Consider the following 15,000-nt stretch of genomic DNA (forward strand, 5'->3'; position numbering starts at 1 on the left):
CTTGTAGTGTGAGAACCGCGGACGGTGAGTGAGGGGAATGATAGAGGGGGGAGGGGGGAATTGGGGTACTTTCGTTGTAAAGGAGGAGTTCGATGAACCGAGAGAGGATCATGTCACGTATCCCTCATCTCCACATCTTTGACAAAATAAACTTATTATTTTAGCATTTCTACATGACATTCCCACGAAAGTACCTTGCTAAACGCGCTAGACAATGCGCCAATCCCAAATCAGAGATCATAATGGAACTCAATTTAAATTTCCGTTTAATGATTTATTTATTTTTAGAATGACTTTGGATGTCTTGTCCCATGACTCCATCTGTGACTCGTAGATCGGTGGTTCAAGTCCCGCTGTTAGCGGCGCTAAATTGCGACCATTGAAAAGAAGATGCTTTACTTACATTTCCTATTCACATAAATGTAAGATGGGTAGTAGCTTGCTGGTAACAGCTTTGTCTCTGCGCCATGACTTGTCCTACATGTTCAGTGTTGTTGGTGGCTTAGGACCCCTTGCTAAAAGAATCGAACGTATTCGACAATATAAGAGCTCAAAAGACAAGTTCTCATTTACATCTGAGTCGAGTGTGTAAAATGTCTTACTCAAGGAACCTATGCCGGGCTCAAGTTTAGAGCACCGTGGTAATATCTATCACCACCAAAAGACAAGTACTCATTCACATCTGAGTCGAGTGTGTAAAATGTCGTACTCAAGGAAGCAATGCCGGGCCAGAGTTGTCCAATCAATGTCACGCATCGGCCACTGACCACCATTAGCATCACTTGATTTGTTACAAGACGAGACATCTTACCGTTGAGCCACCCAGAAACACCATTGACTTCAGTTTCTAGTATGTTTCACAAATTACCTTGCGAAAATGTCAATTTATTATTTATATGTTTGTACAACCGTCAGAACATCCTGTGCACTCATGCTAAAAGCTTATGATAAAATGCACCCTTTTATGATGATTCCTGTATTAGATGTCTGATCCAGCATTCATCTGCGTTCCAGTTGGGTCACATCCCAATGGAACTCACAGCTCACATACAAACAAAGGTTGTTAAAGGGTTACTCTGATGTCGTCTGTTTGCTGTAAGTTTAAAGGATATTGAAAGTGTTCAGTTGATGCTTTGATGCTTTTAGACAACTGTGGAGGGGATCAGTTCTCACCAACTTAGGCCTATCTGCTCAGGTCATTTTGTGATTCAATGATAGCAGAAGCAGCAACGTCAATTTATATACATGACAGATGTGTTTGACTATTTGGGGGCAACGTGGCTCAGCGGTGCGGTCTTTGCTTCCTACCCGAAAGGTATCGAGTTCGATCACCCGCCGCTGCGCTGTGTGGCAAGTCACCTCGCCTTAGCTCAATTTGCGGCGCTGCACAGCGGCTGACGCCTGGGTTATTCCAGTCTTCCCTTTGAATAGACCCTAGAGACAAACTTCCCCTATGGGATGAATAAAGGGAATTTTATTTTGTATTTTTATTTGTCTGTCAGATATAACTGTAAATCGATACACATCTATAGAAGGAACGATCTTGACTTCACTCAGCTCTTTTTATTGTTTTTAGAAAGTCATTCGGATGATTAGTTCTCATTAAATTCTATCGATCTGAATATAAACGCTCAAGGTTACTTATAGTTTTGTGTGTTAGCACGTTATATCTGGCTGGTGGATGTCACGAGTATTTTACCTCAATGCATAGCACATCAATAGAAACCGGAATAATCTCCGGATCCAGTGGCCTATTGGCTAGAAAGACTACAGCAGGAGAGATCTTGATTAGATTTCAGATAAACAGGAATATCATTTGTGTATTTCAGCATCTGTGTCCTGGGAACGGCGAACGGCTGGTTCCTGAAGATGCAGTCACGTGTCCATGTGGATCAGATCATGGCAGCTTTTGCCCAGCATTGCCCCAAGATGGAAAGGATGGAGGTCCAGTGGGATCCGGACACTATTCGGTTCAGTGACAAGAGCAACAAGTTTATTGATCACATCAGGTTTGTAAAGTTATGTTGTTTTTTGGGGATTTCTTTTTTTGGCGTAAGTAGTTGTTTCCGTTATTCTTATTTGGGTAGGTATATGGAAAAAAAACACCCCACGCTGTGTGAAGATGGAAGGGGAAAACAAGAGAATTCAGAATATGATCATGATTATACAGTTGAATCCTGATAAAGCCATCACCGCTGGGCCAGAAAAATTGGTTGATTTTAAGAAAGTCACATAATCAATGGGAATGGAAGACTTTTAGATATAAACAGAAAATGTAGGACCCACTTGAGGTGTTGACTTACATTAAGAGTGTTGACTTTATGCAGCTTGCAGTCTATCCTGCATATTCGAAAGGAAATAAAAATGATGGTACTTCCACTTTCCTGATAGTCTGGAGTGCATATTTGAAGGTTGATGACGGTTGATGATACCATCAGGTAAATAGTAAATTGTTACATAAGCAAAATGTGTTTTGGAAAAAAAAAAGTGAAGGAATATAACTATTAACTTCAGATGGTGGAATATCAAGAGATTGATATCCTGACTACTTTGTCAAAAATTGTAATATGTATCACCTAACAGTCCTTCATGTTAAGTGTTGCTCTTGGCCCTTGTATACTGCTTTGAGAATGCATAGTGGATATTGTATGTACTATATAAATGCTCAATTAAAAATTTTGTTTGTATTTCATTTGGTTTTCATTTGCTACCTTCTTTACTCTTTTGATCAGTGACTAAATTTATAATCACAGGGGCCTACATATAGGAGAATGGTATATTACTATTTCTAAAAGTTTCTCATTTGTGAATTTTTTTGGGGCTAGGGTTTTTTCAAAGATTACATGCCTTATTGATCTATTGGTAAGTTGTTATGGTCGTATATAAAGTTTAGTTAGTTAAAATCTAGAAGTAATGTATTTCAACCCTCATGATGCCATACACAATGGACAATTAAAGGTCATTAATGGACTTAATTATCGTCTTTCTTTTTTTCAGGTTTTTGTTTTAAGTTTTATAACTATGTATTTCATTTAAAGACTGCTGCTTTGCTTTGATATTACTAATTTAACAAAAAATGATTTCACATATCGAGGTGTCCGGATAGCTCAGTGTGGCAGAGAAATCAAAGTACTGGCAAAGGTATTGTCATCAGCTTTTGGTTCAGTCAAGACTTTTTATGACCACTATGTCCATTTAGAACAGAAGTGATTGGGTAGCTGGATATGCAAGATCAAATTAAAAATACTTAAGGCTAGCATCCCTTCAAACCTTTTCTATAGGAAGAAATAGTTACTGTCTGTTTAATGCTACAGAAATGTGGCTAAACTTTAGCCCCAATGGTGTTATACTTATAAGGAACATTTTCCCATCGTTTCAGCCAATAGCTTAGTGGTATGAGCACAGACTTGAAACCAGACAATTCTTTAATGGACATTTTTGGTCTCAGTTCCAAAAAGCAGGAAATTAGAATCTATGTACGAGTCAATATCTAAGTGTGGTTTTGGTTTAGCCCCATTAGAGTGTAGGACTGAAACACTTGTTCAATGAGGGGTTTATTCTCTGCAGACTTTCTGCACTAGCTCTGTCTGAATTTCTTGCTAGTGATGAAGGTATAAAGGCTAAAACGTCAATTGTTATGCCTGTGATTATTTAATAAAATTCAATGCCAAACTTTTAACTTTTGTCTGCATGTTTACCTTCAATTCCTTACAGGTTACGATGTCCTGATTTGAAATCCCTGACATTGAGTGATGGAGAGTACTATGAAATGACCAAGTCCAACTTTGAACGTGCGGACCGTTTGAAGGTTGTCAGGACTTGTACCAACTACACCACTAGTATTGTCAGTCTGCTCAAAAACTTTAATGACTTGTTGTTTAATTAGTCATGCGACTGTTTGACTCTAGTCATGCATTTGTCTAAATTTAGTCGTGTGTCTCTTTGAGTCTAGTCACGTGTCTGTCACATTATAGTCATGTGAATGTTTGACTCTAGTCATGCATTTGTCTAAATTTGGTCGTGTGTCTCTTTGAGTCACGTGTCTGTCACATTATAGTCATGTGACTTTTTCTGATGCAATGTGTCATGGTGGTGCTTTTAGGAAAATAATTATACGAGAGTTCTGAATAGAAGTTTGACAATCCCTATTTCTCCCTCTTTCCAAGTACTTCCATATTGAACTGTTTGCCTCATATGTGTTTACAGCTCTTTACAATGAAAAATAGATAAAAATATTATTTCTATATCCTTTATCTTACTCTCCTTTTTCTGTCAGAAAATACATCTGTTTGGGATTAAAATGGGTATGAGAGTTTGAAAGCAAAATAACGGAAAAACAAACAAAAAAACCCAACTCCCTTTATCTTATAAAGGACTGTTTCTTTCACCATCCGAGAATTTCGTTCCGTTAAAAAAATTATAGTTTTTAATAAAACATTGGGTCATATTACATAGACAAAATGTTGTGTAAATTGATAAATCCGAAATCTTCCATGCAAACATTTACTTATAAGTCGTTGAAAGAAGTCACAGTGTATTAGAGAACTTTCGAGAAAAACCCATGAATAATTTATATACAGCTGGCCTTAAAATATGACCTACAGTCTCAAAACAGTCTTATGTAGGAGTGTTATTTATGCTAAAAATAGAATTTAATATCAAAACCACGAAACTTGAGATACATTTTTGTTTTGTTTTGTATTGGAGAATGAATATTTTAATTTTATATTCACTTTTTGACATAATACATAATACTGTTTTGAGATGATGGGTCACAAATGGCATGACTCAATCTTTACGCCATTGGAGAACAGATAGTTACATTGTAGAGGGCTTTGAAGATTTGCTGTTAAATAAATCAAATGTTCTTATACTTATATTTTCATATGATATTTTTCTCAGGCGCCTGCTATCATGAAAGTTTTTGAACTCTTAGTAGTTATAGATTTATGCCTTTACCTAGGCAAGCACTGGTAACATCTTAAAAATAAAATATGAAAACAAAACAAACCGAACCCAAATAAGTTCTTCCCTCCCCCTTCCATACCAGTAGGTAATATATGTTTTATATAAAGTACAATCATTTCTTTGAGCTCTTTGTTAATAACAATCATAATCTACAAATATTTAGTTATTATAATTATTTTTTGATATAGCGCCAGTATCCACAATTAGTGCTCAGAGGTGCTTTACAATAGTTTTTTTGGTATCACACAAGTTCATTCATTCGACTACGAAATCACCACAACAGTAACACACACATCATGTTCGAAGTTCACATAGAATCACGAAAAGCAGAATTAAAAAGGTTTGTTTTTAAATATCGTTTGAAGAATGGTAAACTTTCACATTGTCGGGTTTTAGGTGGTAAAGAATTCCATATGATTGGAGCCGAAAATGCAAAACCATGCTCAGCAAACTTTGTTCTTGGGATGTTATTCTCCACTAGTGAAGAACTGGCGGATCACAGAGATCGAGTTGGTCTATATTCCCTCACAAGGCATTCAAGATATTCAGATAATGTATGGTGAAGGCAATCTTAAGCAAAACATGCGATTTTGTATATTATTTTTTTCTCTATTGGAATCCAGTGTAGTGGCTTAAGGATCGATGTTATATGGTCCCCAGGCTTTGTCCTTGTAACTATACGAGCAGCTTTGTTTTGCATCAATTGTAGTCTGTTCAGCGATGTTTTTAGTAGGCTGTACAGGAGAGTTACAATATCCAAGCAGCTAGTAACAAGGGCATGGATGAGTGTTTTGCATGTTTCGTCATCAATAACATTTGTATTCTGCATATCATTTGGAGAGCGCTATGAACCGCCTGACAGTGACAGCACTTTGTTATGTGTGCGAGCATGTCTAGGTGAGTGTCAAAATAGAAAACAAGGTTTCGAATGACAATGGAATTTTTAATAACAGATTCTCAGAGGGACAGTTGGTTAATGAGTATATCCTTTCCTGTCTTTTTGAATACATTCAACTCAGTTTTGTCCTTGTTGAATTTAAGCTTGTTGTTTGTCATCCATGCTTTAATGTTATCTAGACATGCTGCGAGTCGCTGTTTTGTTTCTTCGATTTTTTTTGGATGAAATGAGTGTATAACTGGGTGTCATTGGCATAGAGATGATGACTGAGACAGAAGGTCGTGATGAAGGCTTATATTTTTATTTTCTAATACAAAAATAATCTTTTTATATTATGTCAGATATTAGGGAATTGACTAATTCGTTCTTAAAGGCAACATGACATTTTATGTCTGTTTTTGTAAATTGTAATTTTGTTCATATATCAAATACTCAGCATCTCTTTTATTGTGTTATTATAACATGTTCCATGTGTGATTTTTGTTTTTACTATACTGAAATGTCCCAATGTAAATAATGTACTTATCATTACACTTAGAAATACCAAAATCTAGTTTTAGAATAACTCAATATTTTTACTGTCTTATGAAAAGGATATATTGGTGACCCAACTCTCCAAAACGGTGTGAAAGTGTGAGATTCCCTATCAGTTTTTGATGAAATAAATAAATAAATAAATAAAAAAAGAAGAAATGAAGCTTAAAATTCCAGTTTTTAAAAAATCAGTTAAAAGTTTGTAATTGTAAATATATTAAATGGATACGATAATGTCAATTCTATGACAAAAACCATAGATTTATGATTTTCATCGTAAAAAAGCCTGACATATTGAAAACCGTTCTGAGGTGATGGGTGACCTATGTAAAATGATTTCTGTCAGTTTGAAGTTGCCATGCGATATTTATATTGTCTCAAAGACTCAAAGGTTAGAAATGTCAATTTACAATTAAAGTGTCCTATTGTGTTTGTTAAAATTGATTAGATTTATATTCAAGCTGATTTGAAGCAGCCATGGGAGAAAGGCTTGTGAAGGAAATAAATTGTGTCAGTGTCCTAGCCATGATGATGAACGGAAAAACAATTTTTACAGAAAACAATGAGAAGAAAGGTTTAAGTTCATGACTTTTGAATATGAAATCTTTGGTTTGACAATTGTATTTTTCTTTGTCGTCAATGTTGACACAAACATAGCTATGCTGACACAGTTGACAGGACATTAAATAATTTACACCAGCTATCCATTGTGATAAAAAAACGTAAGCAGTAATTAACTTATGAAACCATACTCTACTTTATCAAATAGATCCTCCCTCCCCCACTTCTATTACATTTCAGCCCCTAAAAAAACCAGTATATTTGGTTGAAAGAAAACCATTTCATACATCACCCCTCGCCTCACCTTAATAAGAAAATGACCAAAATGCACCCCCTCCCCTCCCTTCCTTCTATGGATTGGTCAATTTGCACACCCTCCTACTGAATTTTGGCCAAAGTGCACAGCCCCCCCCCCCCCCCCCCCCCGTTCTCTTTGATACAATAGAATAGAATATATCAACAGTTTTTATGGATTCAATTGTATTTATTGCTTTGATAAATTATTGTAAATACAGAAAACCTAATATGCAACGGTAATTATAAAAGCCCATGTGTTGTTTCGGTGCAGAAGAGGTATGGTTCTGAACTCACAATAGAACCTAATTAGTTCCTGAGCCAGTAATCGCAATCAGACAACTTTATGCCATACTCCAGGAAAGGTTGTTTTGCACACATTTTCCTCATGGTCCTATCGGAGGTGGACATAACATTTCAAAGTCCCCTTTGCTTAAAGTAGCTGTCTTGGTCTGTAAATTGTACTAACCTATCAGTGAGCAGGCTGCATATCTAGTCTTACTTTAAATGTAAATAGTTCAATCATCGGATATTAAAAGTAAATTCATTATAAAAGCTTAGAGCATGGCGTTTACTGTGGATAAGCACATTAAAAATGTAACCTTTAAAAAAATATTTTACCCATTAAGTAAACTCCACCTTATATTTAACAAAACCTTAGATGTAACCAGGACTGATGGTCCATCCTGCTGCATTATTATATTCAATTCTAGCTTATCATTTGTGACAGTGTTTTTGGTTAAATTTAAGGCTGAATGAGACTATTTATGAAAAGCCGAATGCCTCAGAATTCTCCGCTCAAATGCACTGCTCAAAAGTTGAATGAATAAGCACTTAGAAAAAGTTTGTAGATGGTAACTTATGTAAACATTCAGAGAGTTATTACATTTAGAACTTTTGCTAATCGTTGTAAAAATTTAAATAAGTAACCTGAGACCTTTTTGAAGTTTTTGATTTTGAGACTTTTTGTCATATTAAGAATCATCTTATCTTATCTATCAGTAAAAAAAGTAATAGTTTTCTAGCCTAAATCAAAAGGCGTTTTGATGATGTAAAGCAGCATGATTCCTATATACATATAATGTTTTACTGTAATTGTGAATTTGGCATCATACTGTCTAGCGAATGTCATAGAGATGATACATATGCAATGGGAATATATGGAGACATCTCAATAGCAGATCTGCAGGAAGTTAACATTGAAAACACTTAGTCTATCTTTGTTATTTAACCCTTTGCAGGCAGATTTCAATTTTGACGTCCAGCCTTACAATACAACAAGAAAACAGTAAACTGGGCTTCAATCCGGGTTGTATCAATTATCAGTTACCTTTGTGAAAATGGTTAAATCTGAAGTTATTACCAGATGAATAATAGGAAAAAAATTACTTACTGCATAATGGTTAAATTCAATCAACATTTCTCGAGATGTATTATGCATTTCAGTTGTCTATGTATCAGTTCTATAAAACCATTGCTATATTTTGTTTGATACAAATCTAGTTTTAGCACCCATAATTAAATCAACTGTTATTTCTATATATTAAATTAATTATATTTTAAACAAAATTAAAAAAAAATAGTGCACTGTCGATTTATATTAAAACCATAATTATATTTTTTTTTACATCTGGCACTTTTCCATAGCCCCTATATTTCTCATAATCACTTTTCTGAAATAATATATTAGTGCACCATAGATATATAGTAAAACAACTCAAATGAATTTGAGAGATGTATATACTATGAACAATTTTTAATATCCAAAGTTTTACAAGTTGGACGACAAATCAAAATGCTTGCTCCTGAAATCAGAGCAGACTATATATTCTCAACCATATTGTATGTACATAGTAGACCCTATTATTATTTATAGTTTATTTTTATTGTTAACGAGTTGAATGATGTCAGTCAGTACCACCGGCACCATTAGAGTGCACGATCTACTTTATACAAGGAGCTCAGTCATCAAGGCTGTACCAAGGCAGTGGATGTTGTATCACATCACATAAAAAATTAAGAAATTAAGGAGCAGGCACCAGTGTTAAATAAATATCTGGACAGATGTCTATGAAAGGTGCCAGACAAATCAAGAAACAAAAATAGAAGAAATAAAAAACCATCCCAAAAAAATCAGTCTAAACTGATTTTTTGGGATGGTTTTTTTCTTCTTCTATTTTTCTCTCTTGATTTGTCTGTCACCTTTCATACACCCTTGTTCAGATCTTTATCACATCACATAGCTGGTCAGGTGATGGACGGTAGTGACAGTTTTAAGCCCCATCATTGTGTATCTACACAATAAGATAAAGATCTGAAAAAAGTGTGAATGAAACAATGCTAGACAAAGAAAGAAAGAAAATTACTAGACAAAAAAAACTGTTCCATAAAAATCAGTCTTCCTTGACTGGGGATCGAACCTCAGACCTCCTGAAGACCTCCCACTTAAGCGTTTGAGGCTTTGGCATTTAGCGCTATAAAAGAATACTTTATTATTATTACCGGTCTGACATTCTCCTACACCAGAGAGGTTACCTGCTAGTTGGGACATAGGCATTAAAATGATTTCAACTATTGGGTAACCTCTGGTGTAATAGTAGCACGTTATCAAGAAATCTGTGGTTCGATCCCTAGGCAATGAAGACTGATTTTTTTGGGATGGTTGTTTTTTCTTGTATTTTTCTTTCTTGCCTTGTCTGGCACTATTTCATACACACTTTTTCAGATCTGTATTTTAGTGTTCTGTGCAATTTCTTTTTCATCTTTTTAACACTTCAGTGCAATTATAACCCAATCAGTTTATGAAATGAGAAATTCATTGTAGATATGCCTATACCCCATGACTTTTATTTTAAATAATATTCTTGCCATATTATATCTGTATAGAGAGCATCGTCAAAAACGTAGAATTTTTACACCAGAAATATTTAATACGTCACCATAGCAACCAATCTGTGATCAAGGAGTTACATTGAATTTTTTGTCATTTACTTATTTATTATTTATACCATAAAGTGTGCATGCATTTACCTCCCCTGAATTTACCAAATAAAAGATTGTGGTTCCTATTTTTGTCTTTGGATTTCTTTTTTGCTTTTTTTCTTCTTTACACTAGAGTTCAAGTACATCCTAGATACTCTGAACCCTGATCTAAAAAAGATATTGAGGGCTTCCAATTCAACCTTGCCAGCATCACGTGCAGTAAAAAAAAAAATATTTAGCTTACATCTGGAAAAACGTATTTAAAAGTTTGTTTTTTTACCAATCACGACATTTTCAATTGAGGTTTGAACCCGGCATGCCTACCCTGTCGCATGGATTTGGAGGAATCAGAAACTTGTTCACTCCTGCTGTTTCAATGATTTTTTTTCCGTATCAACAGCATTCCCATTCTGAAGTGCCTTGACAAAAGCATTTAGACATAAGTAAAATAAGTGTTGATTAAGTCTGATACTGATATAGATATGGTTGTAACCAACAAAAACAAACCGGCACCGTTATTTAATGGAAATGTAATTGTTTGATCTAGACACAAATGACAAGTGTTATTACAAAAGCCACACTAAATTTTTTCCCCTCAAAATCACCTCTCTTGCACTTACATGGTTAGAGTCAGATGCTTTAATATGAAAAATCACCATTTCCATTTCATGAATAGACATTAATTATGACACCCCATATTCAACACAAGCTTGGTGACTTCATTGTAACCAGTTTGTAGTTTAACTAGCGATACTACATGAGAGCAGTAACAGCATATACTATACTGTCTCTTTGTCTTCATGAAAACATCAACAATGAAATCATAAAGGAGAATCCATGAAAAGTGAAAATTATGAAGAATGATTTTATTTAGATTGAGAATATGGAGTAAACGAAACAAAAATGAAAAAATTTAAATTAAACACAAAATGTCATAATTCGTCATCGACATCTTTTTCCTCATCTTCGCTGGCTATATCATCACTGTCTTCATCATTGTTTTCATAAGCATTTTCATCAGAGTCGTCGTCATTGTCTTCATCAACTTTTGGTTGTCTGTATCTGTGGAAAAATAATCACCAGGATGAGAGAAGGACAAGCATCTAAAAGGCGTCATTGCTACAGTGTCGTATCTTGTTACAAAGTTAAGCAAACAATGTTGAGCATGGTCAGTGATGAAACAAATGACAATCATAGGGAAACTTTGTCCTTGATATTCTTTGATAACACACTTAACACACATTAACTCATTCGAGTCGGGTGTGAATGAGTTGTACACACATTACCTCATTCCAGTCGGGTGTGAGTGTGAATGAGTTGTAAGAGAGTTAGTATAAGAAGTATTCTTAACAAATTTTTTTACTGCATTTGAATGGAGATTTGGCTCAAAATGGCCTATAGGAGGAATAAATAAGATTTTGAAGCATATGGAGCATGGTTAAATATGCAGGAATGCACTATATAAGCGTTTATATATGTATTTAACCTTCTGACAATTTCTATCAATATAAATTAGGAAAAAAATTAACTCGGCAACAGTAAAAGAGTCGGAATTTCTTGGGAATAAAAATGGTAAAATCTGTTATACATTGCCAAAATGCCAATTTTTTTTCCATTTTGACCAGGTAAAATATTCTCCAAGTTAAAAAAAAATTCTTACACTTAATACTTCTCCAAAGGTACACACACATGCTTCTTATAAGTATCAGGTTTTTAAAAAAATGTAAATTGGGGATCACCTTAATTCATTGAGGTAAAATATTTCAAGACAAATTAAAAAAAAAAAGATAAAGGTATCCAGTCAGTTTTCGGCATTGTGTGTGTGTGTGTGTGTGTGTGTAATGTTAGTAGGGTGAAAGAAAAAGAGAAATATATATATATATATATATAGAAATATATATATATATATATATATAAAGAGAGAGAGAGAGAGAGAGAGAGAGAGAGAGAGAGAGAGAGAGGGAGGGAGAGAGACCTACCTCATATCCACACGTGACGGTTGGTATGGCTCCATCTTATTGGTGAAATGTTCCGCCAATCTTTGAGCTGCTCTCTCGGCAGCAATTTGCTTTGTAAAGGATTGGGAGGAAACAGATGGATAACAAGTTATTAACCGTAAGGGAAAGTGGACTTTGATTTGATTTTAGAATATTCGTCTAAAATAATTTTATATATGCAATCTACAAATTTTCCATGAAAGATGTATAATGTAATTTTTTTTTTCGGGAGGAGATGAGATGGATGAGTATTTTGTTATTGTTATTTCACTGTAACAAGGAAGTCTCAAATTTAAGCCCCTCGTTTCAGGCATATTTCATTTATTTTTCACTTGGGAAAGAAAATTAATCCTAAATTTGCTCACGTGGGCAATGTAATATTCCTATTCATATGAGACATTTGTTTACTTATGAAAACATTCTATAAGAGCTGAGGTTGGAAAGTTTCTCCGCTCTTATCTATGACTGTATACCATGGAATGTTAATAAGTTGTCACGATTTTTAGTTAAATTGAAGCCCCTTTCAATTATTCAATGGAAATAAATGCTGTTCTTATAGGAGATGGATGTGAGCCAGAAATATTTTTCTCATTCGTTTCTAGCTATTGACTTTAAAATTGCCTTCTCTGTCTAATATTTTAAAGTTCCAAACATGAATAATATTGTCCCCTATTAAGAATAAAATAGTATTATGACATCATTGCATCATAGTTTTTGAATTGTGCCAAAACTACCATGGTGTTTGAAACAGAAAAGATAAGAAAAAGGGAAATTTAAACCTTAAAATAATTTGATTTGCCTTTTAAATATGTGCTTTACCTTTATAAGATCTTTAATCAGTTAAGAGTTGTGCAGCACATAGTTAAGTCTTTGGAAAAGGCTCTTTACTCACATTCTCTTACTGTACTCGGGTATAAAATGAGTACCTGGCTATTAACAGCATTGTCTATGTCGACTTCACAAAGTCCCAGGTTTGAGAGTTTTTGCCAAGATGAGGGTCATTTAAATCGATCGATATTTAAAAGACACGCTTTCCTGCCCAATTTTTAATGCATCTTTTTCCAGAGTATGGCAGTTAACTGGTTAATTAAAAAGTGTATAAAGATGCAAAGTTTCAGATTTTATGATTCGCAGGATACAAGCCTTCAAAGCTGAGATGTTCTTGTGCTTTCTCCTTTATTATATGATTCCTTCATGGAATTTCTAGGTAACGGCAAGGAAGGCTGTAAAAAGTGACGCAGTACATAATGATTGTTGATTTGATAATGTTTGGTCATGCACAATGTTTCGAACATGGATTGAGTGGACAATAAATGGGATAAAATAGAAAAATATGTACAATGGATGGCAAACCCAGCTAACAATTCAATGCTTAGTAGACAGAGGGATCAGAAGTAATCTCCTCTGCATCTGGGACTAATTACGGCTTGTAAGGCAAATGCTCTACCAACTGAGCCAGATGGATCCCCCAAATGAAAGGATTGCTAAAATCTTTGAAACTTTTTAAAGTCAAAAGGGAATAAAAGTATAGGGAAAATAATTTTTTAACTTACCTCTGCTTTAATTCTCTGCTCCTCAATCAAAATGACAGATTCATCGATAGAAATGAGTTTGGCTGACCTGTCACTGTAGTTAGGTGGATATAGGGCCGATTCTTCTCGTACATTTGTGGGTTGTGGCTTTGTCCTTGTGGATGGAGAATCCCCAGAGGATTTGTCTTTCTTGGATCTAAAAATTAGTATAAATTTGAAAAACATCTGCAAAAACGTGAAAATATTAGCATTATTTGATTTTTAAAAATTTAGACAAGAAAAAGCAAAATTAATCAAAATATTTTGTATCCCCCCCCCCCCCCATCCCCCCCAAAAAAACCCCCCAAAAAACAACAAAAAACAAAAGAAATTATAAAAAAAAACACCAAGCCCAAAAACTGTTTCCAAAGATCATCATTTCTTGACAGACTATCACAAAAAGATTTATAAAGATTTTTCACTTGATTCCAACTTAGCCTCAGAGTCAAGCCTACACAATTTCAATGTGAGAAAAAAACACAAGACCTCTTCAATCCTGAATAAATGCATTAATGAAAAGGAAAGGAACTTCTTTCAATGTATCACTGTGAAATTAAATGACAAAGACGTAAGGCTGAGACAATTTTGTTTGTTACCCAAACCTCTCTAGTACTCCCCTCAAAATCTGTTGTATTATCATCTGATACTGGTTGGTCCTAATCAAATATATAATGGAGATATGAAAAACAGAAAAAAAAAAATGATCTCTCACAAAAAAATGAACACATCTGACAGCAAGGTTTAGGCTGCTGAATAATCCATGAACCAGAGAGGGCCGACGATTCTGCAGGGTGTTTTTATGAAGAACACAACAATTGAAAAACAATAAAATTTCATTAAGATGTTGCTTGCAATAAATGAATGGCCAGAAAAAAGCTGACATGATGACATAACATGACAGGGTATGTTTGTTTATAAATGACCTGTCTGACATTAATTCCCATTAAATCAGAAAGTGATGTAAACATTATTGCCAGCTTGTTCTACATTTTTAAAGATATAAATCTATCACCTGTTGGGTAAGAATTTTGTTGTTGTAAATGGATTTTCTTCCACTTTTTTGATAACTCGCTCATAGCTGTTAGTCGTGGGTAGAGGAATCTCTGTAATGGGGTCACCTCCAACCGATAACTCCTGAAATAAATTCAATAGACAATAATTACAGCAGATGTGAAGAATATGGTAGAAAAAACAA

General features: G+C 34.6%; 2 protein-coding genes across 5 annotated transcripts in view; one reads left to right on the plus strand and one right to left on the minus strand.

Moving 5' to 3' along the window:
* The window catches only part of LOC144964764 (uncharacterized), an 86,534-nt gene extending 79,975 nt beyond the window's left edge, over positions 1 to 6,559 (plus strand). For all 4 annotated transcript variants that reach the window (XM_078899357.1, XM_078899359.1, XM_078899361.1 and 1 more), the window contains 2 exons: positions 1,830 to 2,009; positions 3,715 to 6,559. In XM_078899357.1, coding sequence (XP_078755483.1) covers positions 1,830 to 2,009; positions 3,715 to 3,886 — 352 coding nt within the window. In that variant the 3' untranslated portion in view covers positions 3,887 to 6,559. The remainder of the gene's footprint in view (positions 1 to 1,829; positions 2,010 to 3,714) is intronic.
* Positions 6,560 to 11,088: 4,529 nt separating this feature from the next.
* LOC144964766 (uncharacterized) overlaps positions 11,089 to 15,000 on the minus strand; it is a 9,391-nt gene continuing 5,479 nt past the window's right edge. The window contains exons 3-6 of the mRNA XM_078899364.1: positions 14,818 to 14,939; positions 13,788 to 13,962; positions 12,217 to 12,305; positions 11,089 to 11,299 (exon numbers count right to left, since the gene is read on the minus strand). Coding sequence (XP_078755490.1) covers positions 11,170 to 11,299; positions 12,217 to 12,305; positions 13,788 to 13,962; positions 14,818 to 14,939 — 516 coding nt within the window. The 3' untranslated portion in view covers positions 11,089 to 11,169. The remainder of the gene's footprint in view (positions 11,300 to 12,216; positions 12,306 to 13,787; positions 13,963 to 14,817; positions 14,940 to 15,000) is intronic.

The sequence above is a fragment of the Berghia stephanieae genome, chromosome 2 (assembly GCF_034508935.2).
Source record: "Berghia stephanieae isolate SIO BIC M18660-M18661 chromosome 2, UCSD_Bste_1.3, whole genome shotgun sequence".
NCBI lineage: Eukaryota > Metazoa > Mollusca > Gastropoda > Nudibranchia > Aeolidiidae > Berghia > Berghia stephanieae.